This window comes from Hipposideros armiger, unplaced genomic scaffold, assembly GCF_001890085.2.
Source record: "Hipposideros armiger isolate ML-2016 unplaced genomic scaffold, ASM189008v1 scaffold_254, whole genome shotgun sequence".
Classification (NCBI taxonomy): Eukaryota; Metazoa; Chordata; class Mammalia; order Chiroptera; family Hipposideridae; genus Hipposideros; species Hipposideros armiger.
The window spans coordinates 456,154-480,072 of record NW_017731604.1 but is presented as its reverse complement, the minus strand read 5'-3'; the positions used below and the strand labels follow the sequence as shown (position 1 = coordinate 480,072).

The 23,919-nt window shown below is 39.0% G+C and overlaps 1 protein-coding gene across 4 annotated transcripts in view; it reads right to left on the bottom strand.

Annotated features, from left to right (window-relative positions):
* The window catches only part of VSIG4 (V-set and immunoglobulin domain containing 4), a 35,496-nt gene extending 12,116 nt beyond the window's left edge, over nucleotides 1-23,380 (bottom strand). For 2 of the 4 annotated variants that reach the window (XM_019656123.1, XM_019656122.1), the window contains exons 1-3: nucleotides 23,229-23,380; nucleotides 17,137-17,493; nucleotides 15,997-16,278 (exon numbers count right to left, since the gene is read on the bottom strand). In XM_019656123.1, the coding sequence (XP_019511668.1) occupies nucleotides 15,997-16,278; nucleotides 17,137-17,493; nucleotides 23,229-23,283 (694 nt within the window). In that variant the 5' untranslated portion in view covers nucleotides 23,284-23,380. The remainder of the gene's footprint in view (nucleotides 1-15,996; nucleotides 16,279-17,136; nucleotides 17,494-23,228) is intronic. The other 2 variants (XM_019656121.1, XM_019656125.1) reach the window with 2 other exon arrangements.
* Nucleotides 23,381-23,919: the final 539 nt, after the last annotated feature.

The window sequence follows — 23,919 nt, the reverse complement described above, 5'->3', positions numbered from 1 at the left end:
CTCGGAAAAGTCACTAAACAAATAAATAGCAACTAGGACAATAAGCAGTGCCAACAACAAGCCCCAGTGTTACAGAGAATCAGGTTTCCAGAGTTGCCATATTACATTATTACATTATTTAAAAAGTCTAGTTTTCAACCAAAATATAAGATATGCAAAGAAACTAGAAAGTATAGCCTATAAACAGGCAAAAATTAAAATTAAAATTAAAAACTCTCCCTGAGGAAACACAGGTATTGAACTTACTAGAAAAATATTTTAAAACAATTATTTTAACTATGTTTAAACAACTAAAGGAAGCCATGTCTAAAGAAGTAAGAGAATGAGAACAATTCAAACCAAATAAAAAATATCAATAGAGATAGAAATGAAGAAACAAGAACCACCTAGAAATACAGGATTTGAAAAGCACAAGAACTGAAAGAAAAAAATAAGTAGAGGTAAGAAAAATGTACTAGACCAAATTTAAACAGACAGAATAAAGAATCAGCAAACTTGAAAATAAGACAGTTGAAATTAACCACTTCAAGGAAAAGAAAGGAAAAAAATGAATGAAGAAAAATGAGAAGCACCTCAGAGACCTGTGAGACATTATCAAGTATATCAACATACAGATTATGAAAGTCTTAGAAACAGAGAATTGAAAAAGGCAGACAAAATATTTAAAGAAACAATGTCAAAATAATCCCAATTTTATGAAAAACATTTAATTTACAAATAAAGAAGCTCAATGAACTCTAAGTAGGAAAAAATATCTACACCTAGACACTTATCAAAAGCCAATGCCAAAGAATGATTATTAAAACCAGCAAGAGAAAAGCAAGTCATTATATAAAGGAATTCTCATATGATTAATAAATGACTTCTCATTGGAAACAATTGAGACTATAAGGTAGTGCAATGAAATTTTCAAAGTACTTAAACCAAAAAATATCTATCAATCAATAATTTTATATTTAGCAAAATTGTGCTTCAAAAAAACAAAGAAGAAATTAAGGCATTCCAAGATAAACAATAACTGGGAGAGTGTCGCCACCAGATCTGCCCCATGAGAAAGTTTAAAGGGAATTCTTGAAGCTAAAATGCAAGGACACTAAATAGTTACTTGAATCATTGTGAAGAAATAAAGTACCAGTAAAGATAACTACAGAAATAAATACAAAGAAATTATAAATATATTTTTGTTTGTAACTTTTTTCTACCTGTCTTAAAACACAACTACATAAAACAATGATTATAAATCTATGTTGATGTGATTATAATGTATAAAGGTGTGATTTCTTACAATAACAGAATAAAGGAGGGAGAATGAAGTTGTATAGAAACAGTGTTTTTATAAGCTATTGATATTAAGTCAGCATGAATCCAGACTAGATTGTAGTAAATTAATAGATTATAGTAGTTCTAAGGACAACCACCAAAATAATAACTAAAAAAAATGTATAGTAGAAGAAACAACAAAGAAATTACATGGAACAATAGAAAATATCTCTTTTACAGCAAGACAGCAGTAATGAAACAGTAGAGGAATAATAAAGACAAGATATAGGGCCGGCCGAGTGGCGCGATGGTTAAGAACTCGCTTGGGACGCCAGAGGGCCCCGGTTCGGATCCCACATGTGAGGGCCAGTGACACTGCCCTCTGCAGCTAAGATGCTGAACAGCAGCTCAACCTGGAGCTGGCCTGCCATGAGTCGCCGGCGACGGCTTGGACTGCAGTCCCTGTGGCAGTGGATTGCCATGGGCTACCATGTGTAGCCAGCAGCCAGCGTGAGCGGCCAGCAGCCGCAGTGAGCGGCCGTCCAGAAGCCGGCGACTGATCTGCCTTGCCAGAGAAGAGCGCAATGATGGTGCCAACTTGGGCCAGTGAAGCAACATCCTCCACAACTAGACTGAAGAACAAACGACAGCAACTTGTCTGTTCCCCTTCCCCCAATTCCCCAGCACTGTTCCCATCCCCCCAATTCCCCAATAAAAATCTTAAAAAAAAAAAGACAAGATATAAAAAATAGCAAATTAGCAGACATAAATCTCACCTGATTAACAATTACATTAAATGTAAACAAATTAAATTCTTAATTTTTTTTTAGCTAAGCCATCCTGCCACCTGTTGGCAGCTCAGTTTGGGCTGGGAATCAAACCAGCGACCCTGTTGCTCAGAGCTCACACTCTTGAGAGAGCTCTTAACCAACTGAGCCACTTGGCTGGCCCTTAAATTCTTAAATTTAAAAGCAGAGGTTGGCAGAATAAATAAGGAAAAATAATCCAACTATATTTCATGTATATTTAGGATTTAAAAACACAAGTGGTTTGCAAATAGAAGGATGGAAAAAGATATGCCATGTAAACAGCAACCAAACTAAAGCAATAGTAGCTATACTAATATCCAACGAAGTAGACTTAAGGACAAAAATTGTTACTAGAAATCAAGAAGGACATTTTATAATTACAAAAGTGTCAATCCATCAAGAGCTCCAAACAACAGAGCCCCAAAATACATGAGGCAAAAACTGGCAGAATTTTAGGGACTAATAGACAATTTAACAATAATAGTTTGAGGTGTCAATACTCCATTTTCAATTTTGGATAAAACACCTAGACAAAAGATCAGAAAGGAAATTGAACACTTGAACAACACTGTTAAGCAAATGGAACTAATATACATATCAGAATATTCCACACAACAACAGAATACACATACATCTTTTTCAAGTGCTTAAGAAACATTATCCAAAATAGACCATATGTTAGGCAATGAAATAAGCCTCAGTAAATTTGAAACAATCAAAAAATTGCAAAGTATATTCTCTGACCACAATGAATTGAAATTAGGATTAAATAAGAGAATCAAATTATGGAAATTCACAAATATGTGGGAATTAAACACACACTCCTAATTAATCAATGGGTTAAATAAGAAATCATTATTAAACGAGAAAACACTTTGAGTATGACGTCAGCAAAATGGTAGCATGCGAGGACCTCCAGGTCCCTCCCCTAGAGGTTACAACAATAAATTGGACAGCTGTAATTCAACAAACGATTCTCTGCTCAATACACAAACACATCTGAGAGATCTGCACATTGAGACATCTGAAAGTGGGCACATCTTGGTGAACAGAGGAAATTGGATGGGGATGAAAAGTCAGACATGGAAGCCATCTGCAGTCCAGTGCTCACTGTACCCCAGTGGACACAATAGCAGTGAAGAATCAGGGTGCAAGCCCCACTGGGCAACCTGGAGGAGCAGAGACAGCAATTGGGCCTGGGTGGCTGGCACACATTGTTGCTGAGCCCAGGGTCTGAAGCAGAGAAGCAGTGCAAAAGGTCCCAGCACTCCACAGCCCACCATGATCAGGAAAAGGATACCACAGACACAGGTACGTGCTCATTCCATGCCCCTGTGGCCCACCCAGAAGTAAAATCTTCACTTGGCAGATCAGGATAGGACTGGAAAAACAATTTCCAGCCTAAGTGGTTGGTACTGATTGTGGCTAAAACCACTGGAGAGAACAAAACCACAGGCACGTGAACTCGCTTCCCACTCACCCACCTCAAACCAATCATCCCAGAGTAGCCTGGTAGAGGCAGCTGGGTGAACTTTGACAAAGCAGCTCTGCCTGCAGCTTCTAGCTACAGGAAAGCAGTGCCTGGAACACACAGGAGACCCATATCCCATCATTTTCAATCCACAGGAGAGGTACCCTGAGACTTAGGCAACTGAGTCATAAAGAGGACACTACTTCCTTGAGGAATATGGGGCATTTTTCACGGCTGAAGTGACACGGCCCCACAGAAAACCCAGAAGCCTCAGTACTGTAGGTAAAAGAAAATAAACACTTGTGCTTCAGCACAATCTACTGGAAAATAAAAGAAGGACCACTATTTATCAACCTACTAAACATTGAAGTGTCATTTTTTAAAGTTTTCATTCCATAAATGCCCAGGCAGAGAAATAATCCATCAAGCACAATGAATAAATGAGGTAACAATGGAATTCAGAAAGAAAATAAGACATTCTCAGAAAATAAGCTTAAAGACATGGAAGACAGTGATTTAAATGAGAGAGAATGCAAGATTGCAGTTATGACAAAAAACTCAATGAGATACAAGCAAACTCAGAAAAGCAATTAAATGAACTCAGAAATAAAATTAATGACCAAAAGGAGTATTTCACTCAAGAGATTGAAAGTATAAAAAAAGGAAAAGAACCAAACAGAAATTCTGGAGCTGAAGAACTCAATAAATAAGACGAAGAATGATTTACATACATAGGAAAAAGGGCAGCCAGATGGAAGAGAGGTTAGTGATCTTGAAGATAAAAATCAAGAAATGATTCAGGTGGAAGAAAAGAGAGAATTGAAAGTAAAAAAAAATGTAAGAACTCTGTGAGAACTACCTGACTCCACTAGAAAGAGCAATGTAAGAATAATGGATATAACAAAAACAGAAGAGCAGGAAAAAGGAACAGAGAGCTTATTCAAAAAATTAATCAATGAGTACTTCCTAAATCTATGGAAAGAACTGGATCCTGGAATCCAAAAAGCTAACAGAACACCTAATTATCTCAATCCAAAATGGCATTCTCCAAAGTTCATTATATTAAAACAGTTAAAAAGTAGCAACAAATAAATAATTCTCAAGGCAGCCAGGGAAAAGAAGACGGTAACATACACAGAAAATTCATTAGATTATCATCAGATTTTTTCAACAGAAACTTACAAGCTAGCAGAGAGCGGCATCAAATATTCAAATTATTGAAAGAAAGAAATCACCAGCCAAAAAAAGTATATCCAGCAAAGTTATCCTTTAGCTATGCAAGAGAAGTAAAGGCTTTTCCAGACATACAGAAGCCGAGGGAATTTACCACCACAAGATTTGCATTACAAGAAATGCTGAAAAGTACTCTTACACCTGAAACAAAAGACAAAAAGGATACAAAACTATAAGTAACGTGACTAGCAGAGAAACGGAAGCAAGAAAATCAAACCCTTGTTCAGAATAGGGTGTTAAACACTTAAATAGATCATAAAGGTTGAAGGAGGTAAACACATTTAAAAAAAAAGACAATAGCTACTGCAATTTAGAAATGAATGCACAGCATAGAAAGGGATAATTGTGACAACAAAAAGATAACAGGAAAGAAGAATAGAACTGACACTGAACAGGTGGAACGGAGATCAAATGCAAGCAGAAGGAAAAGGTCTACTGTATATACAAAACTATCTTTTGCATAAACCTAATGGTGACCGCAAAAACATCTAGAACTGAGACACATAACATAACAAAAGAGGAAAAGGAGGGGGGGGGAATCATAGTATGTCACCAAAATAAAATAACAGATAGAAAAAAAAGAGGGAAAGAAACAATGGCTGTAGGACATCCTCATACATCAACTTACCCCACAAATGTAAATAGACTGAACTCAACAATTAAAAGTCATAGAACAGTGGGATGGATCAAAAAACAAAACACAACTATATTCTGCCTTTAGGAGACACATCTCAGCTGCAATGACAAACATAGATTTAAAGTGAAGGGGTGGAAAATGATACTCCAAGCAAATGGCACCCAGAGAAAAGTGGGTGTAGCTGTACTTATATCAGACAAAGTAGATTTCAAGATAAAAAGGTAACAAGAGACAAAGATGAATATTTTATAATGATAAAGGGGACAATACATCAAGATGACATAGCACTTATTAATATATATGTACTCAACCTGGGAGCACCAAAACATATGAAGAACTGCTAACGAACTAAAGGGAGAAAGTGACAAAAACACAATTATAGTAGGGGACTTAATACTCCGTTGACAACACTGGATAGATCATCCAAGCAAAATCAATAAGGAAATATCAACTTTAAGTGACACATTAGACCAAATGAACATAATCAATCTTTACGAAGCTTTTCACCCCAGAACACTAGAATAGTCTTCTTTAGTGTACACAGAACATTCTCAAGGATAGACCATATGTTGGGGCACAAAACTAGCCTCAAAAAATCTAAGAAGACTGAAATCATACCAAGCATGTTCTCCAACCACAATACATTGAAATTGGAAATCAACAGCAAAAAAGAAAGCAGAAAAAAACACAAATATGTGGAGATTAAACAACATGCTACTAAACAATGAGTGGGTCAAAGATAAAAGAAGAAGTCAAAAGATACATAGAGAAAAATGAGAATGACAACATGACATAGCAAGTTTTTTGGATACAGCAAAAGCAGTAATAAAAGGGAAGTTCATAGCAGTAGCATCTTACCTCAAAAAACAAGAAAGATCTCAAATAAACAACCCAACATTTCACCTTAAATAACTAAGAACAAAGTGAAAAGTCAGAAGGAAAAAAATAGTAATAATTAGATCAAAATTAAAGAAAAAAAAAGACAATAGAAAAAATTAATGCAACCAAGAGCTGGTTTTTGAAAAGATTAATAAAATCGACAAACTTTTGGCTAGTCTCACTAAGGAAATAAACAAAATCAGAAATAAAAGAGAAATTACGACACACCACAAAAATACAAAGGACTATCCAAGAATACTATGAAAGTCTATACGCCACCAAATTTGATAACTTAGAAGGAATGAAGACATTTTTAGAAATGTATAACCTTCCTAGACTGAATCATGAAGAAATGGAAAATCTAAATTGACCAATCAACAGCAAGGAAATTGAAAGTCATCAAAAACCTCACAAAAAAAAAATCTAGAAACAGTTGGGTTCATTAGTGAATTCTACCAAGCATTCAAAAAAGATTTAATATCTATCTGCCTCAACCTCTTTCAAAAAAAAATGAAGATGAGACAATAAATACTTTCTAATTCTGACAACAGTGTGGTGGGGTTTTTGAAGGTGAGGAAGTGGCATATTTTGTCCATTCTTTGACAAATATTCATTAAGTGCCACCTACGTGCCAGGTACTTTGCTGGACTATGGAGAACAAGTAGTAAATTTTATATCTAGTAACATAAAATCGATACTCAATAAATGCTGAATAAGTTGATGGTTTGGTGAGAATGGATAGACATGGGGAGATCATTGACAAGGTTATTGAAATTGTTCAGTAAATAAGGTAATGAAACTACAAGGGTATGAGAAAAGAGAGGAAATTGTAAATAAGTGAGGTGATTTAGTAATTGAATTCACAGCACTTGGTGATCTTGATGATTATTTGAGAAGTGTAGACGAGGGAAGAGTCAAAGATATTGCTGAATCTTTTAACACGTTTGAGGAACAGGCTTATTGAGTAAAAGGTAACTTCAGTTTTAGACAAGAAAGATTAGAAGTGAAGCTGTCCAGAAGTAAGTAGACATCAGGATCTAGCATGCAGGAGATAAATTAAGTATAAGATTATTGATTTGAGAGCCGTCATCATCATAAAGGTGATATTTGAAGCCGCAGAAGTGAATAAAATCCTGATAAGATGCTATAGAGATACAGGAAGAAAGGAAGGAGAATTAAGTCTTTGCAAACACTTATAATCAAGGGATGAATGAAGGAAAGGCCAGCAAAAGGGTCAGAAAAGGATCAGTTACATAGGTCTTAGGAGAACCAAGAGAGAGTAGTGGTGTTGAAAGAGCTTTAAGGAAGAAAGGATGTTCAACAGAACTGCTACAGAGATGTTGAGGAGGATGGGTGTGAATGGAGAGGTCTTGGGATTTGGTGATTTGGAGGTCAGTAATGACTCCAAATTACAAAGTTATGTTGTGGTAAATTGGGAGGGACAGTGAGTGGAAACTGTCTTCTTCAGAAGGTTGGTAATGGCTATAGCAGAGACATGAGATGGCAGATGGAGAGAACACTTTTTTAAAATAGCATGTATATGTTATTTTATACATATATGTATATTAGGTTTACATACATACATACATATATTATATATATGCATGTATATTATATGTACATATTAGGCTTAAGTAGAGGATAATGCATGGAACAGGGAATTAGAGTAGTTGAGGTTAAGACCTCAGATGGAGGGTTTGCTGTGGAGAAAAGAAAGGCACATTTTACTTTGAGCTAAGAGGAAACTGGTAGGGAAATGTCAAGGCAGAGAGGGTGGTTGAAAGAATTCAAATCTGAGGGGATCCTGGATCTTCTCAAAGAAGGAAGAGGTAAATACCTGCTATAAGGAATAAAACAAAGATGAGTAACTTCATTGGCAAACAGCATGGAAACAAGCAATGGATGTCATAGAGCATAAAACTAACTCACAGCCAATGGATCACTATAGGTTTTTGTTTTGTTTTGTCTTGTTTTGGGGTGTGTGTGTGTGTGTTTGTGTACAACTCAGCAGTCCAAGAGCATGAGTAAAAGCATGGCCTATAGGGCCATCCAAGAACTGAAGAACAGCACAGAGGGTGAGGCAGAGGGATGAGAAGCTGAGAGTTACATAGAGCAGAGATGAAAGAAAATACCAGACACATAGGACCAGGTTGAAGTGGAGACAGAGGCTGCTAGAAGAAGCCAAGAGAGAGAAGCTCGACTCAGAGTGCAGGAAAAGGTGGAAGGCTGAGAGAAATTTCTCTGAGCCTCAGTTTCCTTAGGTCAGTAGGGAGAAATGATGAGCATTGCCTAACAGCTTTGTTGCCTGTAAGCATGAACTGTGATAAGAAATAGACAGGTTGATTGGTTGTGAGCAAAGTCCTGACCAAATGGACTAGAAACTACCATATTTTCCTGAAAATAAGACCTAACTGGAAAATAAGCCCTAGCATGATTTTTCAGGATGCTCGTAATATAAGCCCTACCCCCAAAATAAGCCCCAGTTAAGATCGTCAGCCAGACGGACGCATTTAGTACATCCATTATAACACACGATGGACATATTGAATTATAAAATAATAATATTAATATATAATTAAATATAAATAAGTAATATTGTTGACATTAATAATTAAATAAATGATAATATAAATTATAATTAAGTATTTGTAAATAACCAAGTGGGCGCCTTTGACTGATAGGTAAACACCTACGTAAACAGATGAACCTGAGACTTAATGCCGAATGACCTATAGGAGTGCAGACACAACACACGAATAACCTGCACACTTGATAACGAATGGACGTGATTGTGTCTAATATGAATCTTCATAATTCAATACATCGTGTGTTGTAACGGACGTACATAATGCACTCATGTGCAATAAAGAAATTTTTTCTGAATTTTGGTGCCTGCAATTTTGGTTGTGACTTGGGTGAAGAATTCATGGGATAAAATCACTGACAGCTGTGTTGCCAATGAACTACGAGCAGGCCACATGGACAAGAAGTGCTCATTTAAGGAGAGCTGTATTGCTTGACATGAGAGATTGGGGCCAATGGTTCTACAGCAAATGGAGTCGCAAGAAATTCAGGCTGGAATTCAGGGTTTGGAGAGTTATGACGATGTTTCAGAAGATGACATGACTATTTGAATAAATGTAGATTTTTGTACATGAATAAATGTAGATTGTTGTACATGAAAAAATAAGACATCCACTGAAAATAAGCCCTAATGCATCTTTTGGAACAAAAATTAATATAAGACCTGGTCTTATTTTGGGGGAAATACGGTAACTTACAGAAAGGTGAGAATGTTCAATTTGTCTCTCTATGAAGTACACATTCTTGGACTTTCTGGCCATGCCCTGCTCACGCTGCTTGACCACACTGTCAAATGTCAGAGAACTGGGCCAGTGATCATATAATTCTATCAGCATGAGAGTGCTTTTTTACCCCTAAAACTAACAGACCAAGACCTATAGCACACACATCCTCACTACAACTCAACTTTGGGAAACAAATCCCTCAGTCAAACACAGTAGTCTCAAACTAACATCGGTAGAGTTCTAGTCAAGATGGCAAAGTAGGTTATACTGTGCTGACCTCCTCTCATGACCACATCAAAAATACAACTAAATTATTGAACAGTCATCCTGGAGAACCATCTGAATACTAGCCAAACAGAAGTGCTATAGCTAAAGATGTAAAGAAGAAGCCACATCAAGACTGGATAGAAGGATGGAGATGCAAAACAGTTGGTCTCATACCCATATGTGTCAGTTGAAAATTGGGAAAGATATCTCAGCTACAGAGAGGTCTCCTCTGGGGAACGAGGGATCTGAGCACCACACCAGGCACCCCAGCCTGGAGCACTAGTGCCAGAAAGAGGAGTCCACACAATCTCTAGCTGTGAAAGTCAGCAAGGATACCATTTGTCTAGGTAAAATGGAAGGATGATGGAAACTCAGCTATCCTCTTAAAAGGACTGCGTGCAGACTTACTCGTTCCCAGACACTCACCCTGGGTTTGGGAGCAGGGACAGCAGCTGGGGTGGAGGGGGGCACGGTGCCAGGAACATGTAGGGAGAAACTGAGTTGTGTGGCTACAGGGTGAGGGCTGGAGGGACAGCTACTATTTTTCATGTATTAAACCCTCCTCCAACACAGCTGGTGGGAGGGCACCATATTTTTTCTATTGAGACCTCCCCGACATGGCCAAATCTAAATCTGCATTAGCCTGGTGAACACCACCTCTCAAACCCTGATGACTCCCTGAGACCTTGCCTCATCCAACTTGCACACTGCCAGAGGTTCTCTGAGCAGCAAGCAGCCAGCTTTGTTCTGAGCACCACCTGAGGCTCTTTCAGCGGCAATCAACCAGCCTCAGATCATGCACTGCCTGATGCTTTCTTGGGGGCAAAAAGCCAGCCTAGGCCAGTGCACCAGAGGAAGCTCTTTCATTAGCAGGCAGCCAGCCTTGGCCCAGTAAGTAATATTTCTTAAAAACTCTCGAAGGTTCTGGGTCCCAGGTAAGTGGTGGCTGGCCTTGGTGTGCCCTGTGCAGCATACTGAGTGGTCCCAAGCTTGGCACTGGTACCAAATCTGAATCTGCATTAACCAGGTGAACACTACTCGCCTCACCCTGGTGATTCTCTGAGACCTCACCTCACCCAATTTGCATATTGCCTGACGCTCATTCAGTGGCTGAGACTGACAGTAGCATGCAGAAGCAATGAAAAAAAAGCTAGGGTACCAATATTTATATCCAACAAAATGGACTTTAAAACAAAGGCTATAATAAGAGACAAAGAAGGGCACTACATAATGCAAAAGAGATCAATCTGACAAGAGGAATCTAACCCTTGTAAACATTTATGCACCCAACATAGGAGCACCTAAATATATAAAGCAAATATTGACAGACATTAAGGGAGAGATCAACAGCAATACAGCCTTAGTAGGCAACTTTAACACCCCATTGACAACAATGGATAGATCTTCCAGACAGGAAATCAACAAGGAAATAGAGGTCTTAAATGGTACATTTGGCCAGATGGACTTAATTTATATTTTTAGAGCATTTCACCTCCAAAGCAGCTGAATATACATTCTTTTCAAGTGCACATGGAACATGTTTCCAGCATAGACCACATGTTAAGCCACAAAGCAAGTCTCAATACATTTTATTTTAAAATTGCTAAGATTGTAGCAATAAATTTAAAAGGATTGAAACCATGTGCATCATCTTCTCTGACCACAATGGTATGAAACCAGAAATCAATTGCAAGAGAAAAAAAACTGAACAAAACAGAAACACTAAAGAAGCTAAAATGCATGCTACTAAACAATGAATGGGTTAACAATGAGATCAAGGAAGAACTCAAAAGTTGCCTTGAGACATATTAAAATGAAAACACAATGATTCCAAATCTATGGGACACAGAGAAGGCAATTCTAAGAGGGAAATTCATTCTAATGCAGGTTAACATCAAGAAACAAGAAAAATCTCAAATAAACAATCTAACCTTACACCTAAAGGAACTAGAAAAATATAAAAAACAAAACCTGTAAGGAGTAGGACACAAATAATAAAGATCAGAGCAGAAATAGATAAAATAGCATCTAAAAAATAAAATACAAAAGACCAATTAAACCAAAGTCTGGTCCTTTGAAAAGGTAAACAAAATTGACAAACATTAAGCTGGACTTATCAAGAAAAAAGGGAGAGAACCCAAATAAATAAAATTAGAAATGAAAGAGAAGTGACAACTGACACCACAGAAATACAAAGCATTCTAAGAAAATGCTGTGAACAATTATATGCCAATAAATTGGACAATCTGGAAGAAATGGATAAATTCTTAGAAACACACAATCTTTTGAGACTGAATCAAGAAGGAACAGAAAATCTTAACAGACTAATTACTGCTAATGAATTTGAAACAGTAATCAAAAGAATCACATAAAAGTCCTGGACTGGATGGTTTCACAGGTGAATTTTTACCATACATCCAAAGAAGAATTAACACCTATTCTTCTCAAATTATTCCAAAAAATTCAAGAGGAGGAAGGGCTCCCAAGTTCAGTTTGCAAGGTCACCATTACATTGATTCCAAAACCAGACAAAGACATTACAAAAAAATAATAATTACAGGCCAATATCCCTGATGAACATAGATGGAACAATCCTCAACAAAATATTAGCAAATTTATTTCAGTAATCCATTAAAAATTTAATATACCATGATCAAGTGGGATTTATTCCTGGGATGCAAGGTTGGTTCAATATCCACAAATCAATTATTGTAACACACCAAATAAATAAAATGAAAGATAAAAATCACTTGATGATATCAATAGATGCAGGAAAAGTGACAAAAATCAGCATCCATTTATGATAAAAACTCTCAACAAAGTGTGAATAGGGGGAACATACCACAACATCATAAAGGCCATCTATGACAAACCTACAGCTAACATCATCATCAATGGGGAAAAGATAAAAGCACTTTCCTTAATCTCAAGAACAAAACAAGGATGTCCACCTTTACCACTTTTATTCAACATAGTATTGGAAGTCCTTGCCACAGCAGTCAGACAAGAAAAATAAATAAAATGCCACCAGATTGGACAGATAGAAGTAAAACTGTCATTATTTGCAGATGACTTGATACTATATATAGAGAGCCCTAAATAGTACACCAAAAATTATTAAAACTGATAAATAAATTCAGTAAAGTAGCAGGATACAAAATCAATATTCAGAAGTTGGTTGTATTTTTATACACAACAATAAACTATCATAAAGAGAAATTAAGAAAACAATCCCATTTACAATTGCATTAAAAAACCTAAAAATAAATTTAACAAAGGATGTAAAAGACCTTACTTGGAAAATTATAAGACATTGAAGAAAGAAATTGAAGAAGATACAAGTAAATGGAAGCATATACTGTGCTCATGGATAAGAAGAATTAAATCATTTAAATGCCCATAATACACAAAGCAATCTATGGATTCAGTGCAATCCCTATCAAAATACCAATGGTATTTTTCACAGAAGTAGAATAATCCTAAAATTTATATGGAAGCACAAAAGACCCACAATAGCCACCACAATCTTGAGAATGAAGAACAGATCTGGCGATATCATGCTACCTGATATCAAACTATACTACAAGGCTATAGTAATCACACCAACATGGTACTGGCATAAAGGCAGACATATAGATCAATGGAACAGAATAGAGAGCCCAGAAATAAAGCCACACTTATACAGTCAATTAATCTATGACAAAGGAGGCAATAATATACAATGGGGTAAAGACAGTCTATTCTATAAATGGTATTGGGAAAACTGAACTGATACATGCAAAAAAATTAAACTACACCACCTTCTTACACCATATACAAGAATAAACTCAAAATGGATTAAAGACTTACAGTAAATGTAGGGCCCAAACCATAAAACTCCTAGAAGAAAACATAGGCAGTAAATTCTCTGACATTGCTCTTAATAATATTTTTTTGACATATCTCCTCAGGCAAGGGAAACAAAAGAAAAACTAACAATTGTCACCTCAATAAACTTTGGTTAAAAAAAAGAAATGAAAAAATAAACAAATGGGACTACATTAAACTATTTTTTTTTTTGCACAGCAATGGAAACCATCCGTAAAATGAAAAAACAACCTACCAATTGGGAGAAGATATTCGCCAATGATACATCTGATAAGGGGTTAATAACCAAAACTTATAAAGAACTCATACAACTCAACACCAAACAAAACAAACAATCCAGTTAAAAATCCAGAAGACATTTCTCCAAAGAGGACATACAAATGGCCAATAGACATATGAAAACATGCTCAACATCACTAATCATCAGAGAAATGCAATTTAAAACCACAATGAGATATCACCTCACCCCTGTCAGGATGGCCATCATCAATAAATCAACAAACAACAAGTGTTGGTGAAGATGTGGAGAAAAGGGAATCCTCATGCACTGTTGGCGGGATTGCAGATTGTTGCAGCCACTATGGAAAACAGTGTGGAGTTTCCTCAAAAAAATAAAAAATGGAACTACCATATGACCCAGCAATTCCACTTCTGGGTATCTATCTGATGAAATCTAAAACACTAATTTGAAAAGATATATGCACCCCTATGTTCACTGCAGTGTTATTTACAATAGCCAGGATATAGAAACAACCTAAGTGCCCATCAATAACGATTAAAGAAGTAGTACATACATATCTATATACAATGGAATATTACTTGGCCATAAAAAGACTGAAATCTTACCGTTTGTGACAACATAGTTGGACCTGGAGGGTATTAAGCTAAGTGAAATAAGTCAGACAGAGACAGAAAAATACCCTATAATTTCATATATAAGTGGAATCGAAAGAACAAAATAAATGAACAAAAAACCCATCAAACTAGCATCAGTCTTCTAACATAATTGGTGACAGCTCACTTTCCTTATTTAGAGCTATCCTTAGAGGATAGTGATTTTCAGGTGGTTCTGAGGATAATTCCCTAAAAGCAGTTAGTTTCCAAAATGTTCGGAGCAATGGCAGCCTTGTTGGAATACATGTTTTTCCTTCGGAGGAGATCTCCTGCAATGTGACAAGACTCATTTGGACATTTCACTGCTAGGCTGTTTATTTAAACCTCTGCCTGCAATCTTTATGCACATAGTTTGTGTTGCTCCCAAGATAATGTTGTAAGAAATAGCCAGACCTTGATTAACCAGTCAGTCTTCATTGACACCTCAACTAGAACTTACATTTGGCTTTAGGAAGAAGGAAGGAAAATTTAAAGAAACTGTGTGGAGACCTGGGCTTTATTTCATAATGGAAAAGCAAACATAAACAACAAAATGACAGAAAACTCACTGAAAGCAACAAACGAACAAGGCAAATGGACAATAAAAAACTCATAGGCACAGGCAACAGTTTAGTGGTTACCAGAGGGTAAGGAGGGAGGGGAGGAAGAAGAAGGTAAAGGGGGTCAATAGATGGAGATCTGACTCTTGGTGGTGAATACACAGTGCAATCTATAGATAATATATTATATTATGGAAATGTACACGTGAAATCTATATGATGTAACTAACCAATGTCACCCCAATAAATTTGATAAAGATAAAAAAGAAATAAAAAACCACTTTCTGAACCCAAACAAACAAGCAAACAAACAAAACGAACAAAAAAGATTCCAAAGGGTGTCCAGGAGCTAGCATACATTCAACCATGAGAGGGAATCAGACATAATGGAAAGAACATGAAATCTGAGTGCAAATCTGACTTGAATTTACTAGCTCTGAGCCTCTGAGTAAGTAGATTTACCTTTCTGACTCTCGGTTTCCTCTTCATTAAAATGAATGTAATGATAGCTATCTCGTGAGATAGTTGTGGAATTCAATGAGAAAGTGTTTTGTGTTTGGTTTTTTTTTTTACTTCTTGTGAATTGTATCTGGCAAATACAAGGTACCTAGTAAATGCCACTTTTCCATTTATCAACTTTATCTACTCCAGCCCTACTGTCCCCAGTCCTGAATTTTTCTTTCTTCATTATTGCACAAGCCAGGACTGCCCTCCCCACCCCGGCCCCTCACCAGACATTGATGTCTCTTTTTTGGAATAAGGACACTCTACTGAGGTATCTCTGGAACAAGGTTGTCTACTGAGGTGCTCACCGGGAGACAGGGTTGCTCACCTTTCACCAGAAACTTCACAATGTTGCTGCGCTGTTCAGAGCCTACCCGGCCCTTGGCAATACAAAAATAGTAGCCTGAGTCAGCCACCACTGCAGGCTTGAAGAGTAAGGTACTCAAGGTTGCTACTTTGGTTGGTTCTTTGTTGTTAGTCTGTTCCTTGTACCAAACATAACTGATGGGGGGAGAACCCCGAGCCTGGCACTGAAGGCTAATCCTCATTCCCTGGGGCACTGTGAAGCCATAGCTACTGCCAGTCGTCACAGTGGGCTTGGAAACAGAGACTGCAAAGGGAAGACAAGAGAGGAGACTTTGGGAAGTTACAAGGATATGGGAACACAAGGCTAAGTCATCCCTTCTGGGTATAGGGGTATGTGTATATCTGCAAGGGAATTTGCAGTAGCCCCTGACATGGGAGAGAAGAAGGGAACAGGATAATGTAAATAAAAATGGCTTCTTTTGGAAGATTATGTACTGTTTTGTATTATCTAGAGTTTTGGACTATCTGGAGTTAAAAATCAATGCCAGTGAAGCAACGTCCTCCATAACTAGACTGAAGAACAAAAGGACAGCAACTTGTCTGTTCCTCTCCCCCAATTCCCCAATAAAATCCTTTTTAAAAAATCAACTGACTTTTAAAAAACTATATAGTGTTTTTTTAAGCTCAGGTAGAGTTTTTGGATTATCTGCAATTTTTGGCTTACAAGGGCCAGATATTTGTAAAATTGTCAAGCCAACAAAACTTATATTGGCTACATCAAGCATCCTTTTCCCCAGGGCTTCTCTGTCAGGAGAGACAAATCCACTCTCCAATGTCCTCATGAGCTATACTCATTTTTATGAGTTTTATGACCCAGATTCCAAGGAGGGCAACAAGGTTATGGATGCTGGAATTTCTAGGACACTTGAAGGGATAGAGATTTGAGGACAGGAATCCTTTCCCAACAGTTTTAAAATTATGCCATGAGAGTGATGACCTTGAGGGTCATCTGTCTGTCCATTTCCTCTGATTAACACATATAACTGAAGGGAAACTATGTACAGATTAACAAACATCTATGGGTTTCTCAAGGTTTTCTCGGATTATAGTCCTCTATTAGGTCTTTGCCTATCAGTGTTTTCCTACCCCCACAGTGACTCACCTTTCTGGACACGGAGATCAATGATCTTATCTCTCACTACTTGGTTGCCATTGGGTGTCTGCCAAGTGACTTCACAAGTGTAGTGGCTCTTGTCATCCATCTCCAGGGTATTCAGATGGAGGGACACATCCCCTTGGACCTCATGGTTCACGTGCAGGCGGCCCCGGTACTTTGCTTGCTGAGTATGGTCTCCAGAGGAGTCACGTAAGAAGATGGTGACTGGATCTGAGCCACGTTGTACCAGCCACTTTACCAAGACTTGGGTGTAACCTTGCAGAGGACTGTAGGTGCAGGGAATATTAACATCCCCTTTCCAAGTCCCTGTCACACTCTCAGGTGCTTCCAGGATGGGATGGCCTGAAGATGGGGAACAGAGGAAGAATGCAGACATGGATGGCACAACACCTGTGAGCTAGAGTGGCAGTGGCAGGCCTCAAGAGGCTTCTGAGAAACACCCTTCAGCTTTCCTTCCATCACACTTTCAGATTCCCTGTGCCCTTTTGTTCTCTGCCAGGTTTCTCATCAACTAGAACCACTCCCCAGAAGGAGAGCCCTTAACATTGTTTAGTTCTTGTGAGTTTCAAGTTTTTCTTTCACTTTCTTGCTGTGAGGTAACCCTGGGTAAGTTGCTTTCTGCCACAAAGGACCCATTTTCTTCATTTATAATGTAGAGAGTTTGGATTAAATGATCTCTAAATTTTCTGCAGACTCTGACATTCTGTTAAGCCCATGAAAAGAAAACTTCTTTCATTTTCTGAAAGAAGTTTGAGAGCAAATGCTGAACAATTGGGTCTGGGCTATTTTAGTGTATATAATTGTGTACCTGAAGAAATGTGGGGACTGCAAGGTCAGAAAGAAAGAGTCATCTACCCTGCTTATCCCTCATTGCTCCCTAGGAAGGGCTCAGTGATTGGGTACCTAACCTTAACCTCTTCTCTGGAGGGGAGGAAGGAGGCAGGCAAAGGGCAATTCTGAGGGTGGAAACTTCTGTGAGATGCATTCCTGTTTAACAAAATGATTATTTATTGTTAAGTTTGAAACCTGCATTTTGTAGGCCTGACGTTTTTGTTTGATTTTTCTCCTTTCTTTATTTCCCTTTTGGTTTCTCTCAGTTCTCAGCAAAAGTACATTTGAAAATCCTATCCTGAGGGGAAATGGAGAGGAAAAGTTCTGGAGAGGAAAAAGGTCGAAGTAAAATCCTAGATCTGGCTGTGGTGGGAACGGTGGTGGAACATAAAAAGGAGAATTTTTGTGTGTGTGCTGGGCAGGGAATCCCAGAGGGTAAAAGTTGGGGGTGTTGAAAGAGCCATAACCTCCCATCAGAAATTCCCATCCATAAACTCATATTTTGAGAATTTTGTGTTTTATTTAGCTGGGGCCAGGAGTGAGGGATTGTATTTAGCCAATGTCTTTATGTTTCTTCTAGGAGAGTTAGTTTCACAGTGTGAGCTATTACTGAATAAAAAGCCTTTTACATAGCCCAGGATTCCCAGGCTTCACTCAAACAGATGGAAGATGGGTGGCTGCATGCTTTTTAGCTCCCAGAATGTATTGCCAACTACCAGGGCTTCTATCAGTGGGGAGGCTAATGTCAAGCCTCTGCCATGTGCCTTCATCAGGGACTCTTAGGACATCACTAGAATATTTTGGCCAGGATAAAAGCCTCAAGTAGAAAATAATGCATAAATATGAGTCCATGTTGCTAGATCCACCACATTCTCTGGAGCGTTTAAGATTGGTCAGGAAACAGAACTCAGACTCATGAATGGGAGCACAATAGGGGCAGATTTTGGTTTACCTTGAAAATAAACTTTATAATGAATCAGAGCTGTCTATTTATTGACCTGGTTATCTAGGGGAAGTTCTGAGCTTTGTTTAGGTCTTGGACAAAATACTCTTCAAGGTCCCTTCCAATCCTAGATGGTTCAGTGTTAAAGTGTAATGGAAACAAAAGTTAAATGATTACGTGTTCTAGTTGGTGGTGAACTTTCACCGGGTGGTGGGTTTCACTGTGCTATTGATAGTTCATGCCTCCATATGCATACAGATACATCTTATCATCATCACAGACATACATACCCATACATATTTTTGGTCACTTGCAAGCACAAACATACCACCAGCTTTAAGCCCCATAAAGACCTTCTGAGCCTTTCAGTTTAATGTGCTCTTCCCCACTAATCTTCCACCCCTCTTAAGTCTCCCTCTCCTTGTCTGAAAAGCATTCTCGCATTCCCCTCCTGGGCAACAAAGCAGCATTTTGCTGTGAGGACACATGGAACAGCTGAAGATGCCTTTGTCTATATCTACACGTGTCTTCCCTCTGACTTTGGGGGAGCTGGAAGGCCTGGCTCACATTACCCTCTCTGGGAACTTGCTGGGGATTCTCACATTGCCTTCTCTGGTCTGTCAAGAACACAGACAGCCAGTGTCAATTTCTGAATCCTGAAAGAAAGTCACTTTGAGAAGTAGGTCAGGCATGACTCTTCCATCCCAGAATAGGGGCATGGGACAGAGTTAGTAAGCAAACTTCCAAGAATGGCATGTTTTTTCCCCTTTTACTTTTTTTCTTCCTCTCTCCTCTCTTCCACCCATTCTTTCATTTCTCCTCTTCCTCCTCCTTCTTCATTAACACCATATAAAGAGAGTGTATGGCAGGCTCAGGGAGTCACAATGAAGGGGATATTGTAATATTCCTCATGTACTATGATCTTCAAAGTGAAGGCAACCTCAACAGCACTGACTTATACCTTCCAACTATTTCTGTGGCTCTTAGGTAACCTAAAGAAACATTGAGTAGGAGCTCCTAGTGAGATCAGGAGGGTAGTGAAGGACTTCATGATGTAGTAAGAATAATAAAACCGATCTAAGTCCAAGGTCTGCCCTACCATATATCTCTCTGTGTGACTTTGGGTAAATTGCTAAACCTGTCTGAGCTTTAGGTCATTATCAATAAAATGGAGGTAATAATAAACCTTACATGGAGAGTTATTGTGCAGATAAAACAAGCTCATAGGTATGAAAGCACCTAGCATAGTGACTGGCATTCAGTAGGTGCTGGATAAATGTCAGTCCTGTCCCATGCCTCAGAAGAAATTTCTAATATTTGTCTTGATTCTTCTTATCGTATAGAAGTCCTCAATATGTCTTCCCCAGGATGAACATATTCATTATATTTGATCATTGTCAGCTTTAATAATGACCCAAAGGAGAAATTAGCCCATGAGCAGGTAAGGAGTTACCCTTCCCAGCCTGATGGAATCTACCGAGTTACAGGCAGGTAATAAGCCATCCCTGGGTTTTATGGTAGCCAGAGAAGACACAGTAGCCTGTACCTCCAACCACAGGGCTGGCATGACAGCCAATGTGAAATATTGACCAAATTAAGCAATATTTTTTACTTTCCTGGAAGATGGGTAGGGAAACTCCATTTCAGGAAAACCCTGCCTCCTGGGGGGATGCTCTGCCCATAATGGATCCATGAAAACCACTAAATTGCTAGTGACTTGGTATAGCAGGGCTCGCGGTACCAGATAGGATAGAATTTGGAGACTTCTTGAATGGCATAGCTGAGAGTGCTTTTTGAAACCACTTAGTGGCATTTTCTCATGGTACAAATGGGCAAGCTGAGGCTTAGAGAAAGAAATATGCTTATCCAAAGTCACAGAGGTAACAGGGGCAGAGCTGGGCCTGGAGGTCTAGAATAAAGACCTTCAGATGTTACACTGCCTTTTTATGCTCTTAACTTATTAAACTATCAGCCACAACTGAAGCCAGGAACCCCTTACCTGGTTCTATCTGACATGGCTTAAAGGGATGTTATCCTAGGGCTGGATAATACCCCTCTGATTGCCTGAAAAAGAATTCCCCTATCTGCTGGCTGCTTTCTAAAAAGCCTTTCCTACAACTTCAGAGCCTTGCTCTCTTACCTCAGGAAAGGATTGAATTTCTTTCAAATATTGTTCCCCCTCAGGAGAAAGACCAGGGCTGGGCATTGAATCAAGGGGCTTTGTTTAAAAAGGGTTGAACTTGAGAAAGAGCAAATAATACTGGGACCTGGTCCTGGGACCTTGACTTAGAAAAGTAAAGGTCTGGGGCCTGTGTGATGGTCCTAAGGAAAGGGAAGGCCTAGTTTTCTGGGTGTGGGCCCCTTTATAGAAGCCAACCTGGGTTCCTTTTTGAATCTTGTTCCTTCCACCATTACACAGAGGGTGAGATCTGCCCAAGACCCCATGCCCCTGTGTCTGACCTCTTTTCCTCTCTTGGGCTTCCTCTTAGGTAGAGGATTAACTTAGATAATAGATACTTATAAAATGCTTATAAAATGCAAATGTTAGGACTTATTTTTATTATGATTATTTCAACATGTGTCTTAGACTTAACAGCTGATTTTGGCCCCTAGAGGCTTTTTAGAAGTGAAGCCACAGTTCTACAAAGCTGTCCACCTAGCAGGGCCCTTTGAGGTCAACCAAGCTGATCTCTTCACTGTATAGATGGGTTAGGGACATTGAGATCCAGGGAGAAGTAAGGCGTTGTTGGCCATTCAGCATGTCCTGAGCCTCAGGTCTATAGTGTAAGACTCTCCACATAAATGGAAGCCCTGCTTCCAGGCCTAGAGGACCTCTTAGGCTGGGGAGGGAATGACACACATGTGAGAGCCCACATGGATGCCCATATATGATTTAAATTTAACATTTACAAAATGTTTCTGTGAGCCCCAACTCTGCCTCTATGAGCAAGCTCAAAACAACAAATTTGGAGAAGGTAGGGAGATACATTCTAAAACGTGCTAGAAAATGAAAATACAGTAATTATAGAAATAACACTATTTTTAAAAGAGTATTAATTCTGCCACTAATGCACTGTGGTCTGGAGCAAATTATTTTCCCTCTTTGGTGACTTAATTTAGTATCTCTTTGAACTTGAGGTTCTAGAATTTGATGGATCAGAGCCCCAGGATAGGATAGCCTATACTGAGTCAGTTATGGAAAGTTGGATGCTTTCTGATCATACAAGGGACAACAAGCTAACACCATGCAGCCTCTCCCTCTAAAGATATGGAACAAGCAGGGGTGCAGCAAGAACCCCTTTGACTTATCTTGGGTATCACTTAGCTATTACTCAAGTTTAGTTTCTTAAAATGTTATCTCGATTTTCAGGCATATATAGATAAAGCTGGAGGAAGACACAAGGAAATAATGCTACTATGTGATAGTCAGACCTCTTTTGGGATATGTGTCTAACATTAAGCTCCCACAATTAGCCCAGAAAAACTGGAACATGTCCACAGGGAAGTGAGTTACCCCAGAAGGTGGTAAGAAACCAAGTCCTGTGAAGACCAGTTGAAGGAGCTGGGGCTATTTAGCTTGGAGAAGAGATGAGTCAAGGGGATATAATGTCTGTTCTTAGAACTGTAAAGGGCTGTCACAGCATAGAGGGAGCAGACATGATATGTGTGTCTCCAAGAAGCAAAACTGGGACCTTTGGATAGAAGCTACAGGGAAGTGGATTGAGTTCAACACAAGGACGAATTTTTAACAGTTAAAAATATCTCTGGATAGACTAGATGGTCTGGGGCAGTGGTAAATTATCAGTCACTAGAAGTATGTGAACAAATATTCTGAGCAGTTGTTCATAACAGTGAAGGGTGGATCTAGGTTACTTTTAAGGTCCCATCTAACTCTTCAACAAGATTCCTTCTTTGGGGAATATGTTTCTTAACAGGGATCAAAGCCTGGAAGCAGAGGGTTTAAGGTGTAATAGAATTTCAGGTGAAAATCAGAAGATGGAGGAGGGATTTGGGTGGCATTGGGCACCTTCTTAATGTGCCTGAAATAAGAAGAGTACTATAAAATCATGTGGATATTTTCCAAGAGATGATCCTTTTCAATTTCTACCCAAACTTACCTCCTGGATTCTTCAGCAGCCTTCAACTACCTCCCTCTCTTCTGCCCAAAGATGAGTCTGCAGCGTTGGCTGAGAAACTCACCTGCTCAGCAGAAATAGGCTTAGCTCAGTAGGTATTCAATCCCAGTCCCCCACCCATTTGCCTGTGCCAGTAATGGCATCCAGGCCCTACTTTGCTGCCTTACCATAGGCGACCACTGTTAGGTGGCCCAGGAGCAGCAGGCCCAGTAAGAGCCCCATCACAGCCAGAACCACTTCTGTCCTTTCTTCCAACCTCTTGCTGTCAAAGAGGCTTGAACTCCTGATGGCTGCCAGCGTCTGTGCCTGCTCACTTCCCCTCCTTCCCTATATCTCTCACTCAGACTCCTAGTCCCACCTCACATTTCCCTTCCTTCCCTATTTCAGTACAAGTCACATGAGCATCTCCCTCCCTCCCCTGCCCAGAGTTGGAGGTTTGAGGGTGAGTGAAACAATTCCTCCCCTGCTAGGGTATTGACTTGATTTTCCCTGGAGCCAATAGGGCTCTATTGTCTTTGATCTCCCAGGCAGTGTTTATTTTGGGTTTCCTTCATAAGACTCAGAGGTTGGTGGGGGCGAATTTTGGGATGAGTCTGCTCCCTCCAGTGTGGGGTATTTTCCTTTCTGGTGGGCCCAGGGAGAAGAGATCAACTTTGCTGGCCTACGCAATATTCAGCAATCATACTGTTAACCCTTACCTGCTCAGCTTATGAAAATGAATAAAGTGTTGGGGGTGAGTGCCTGTGGGCTTCAGAGTACAAGAGATTAAGTGTATGAAAGGGTTTTCTACACATCAATGCTTAAATAATTGGCAAGTCCATTGATAAGGCCATTATGGGGGAATATACCCCCATATCT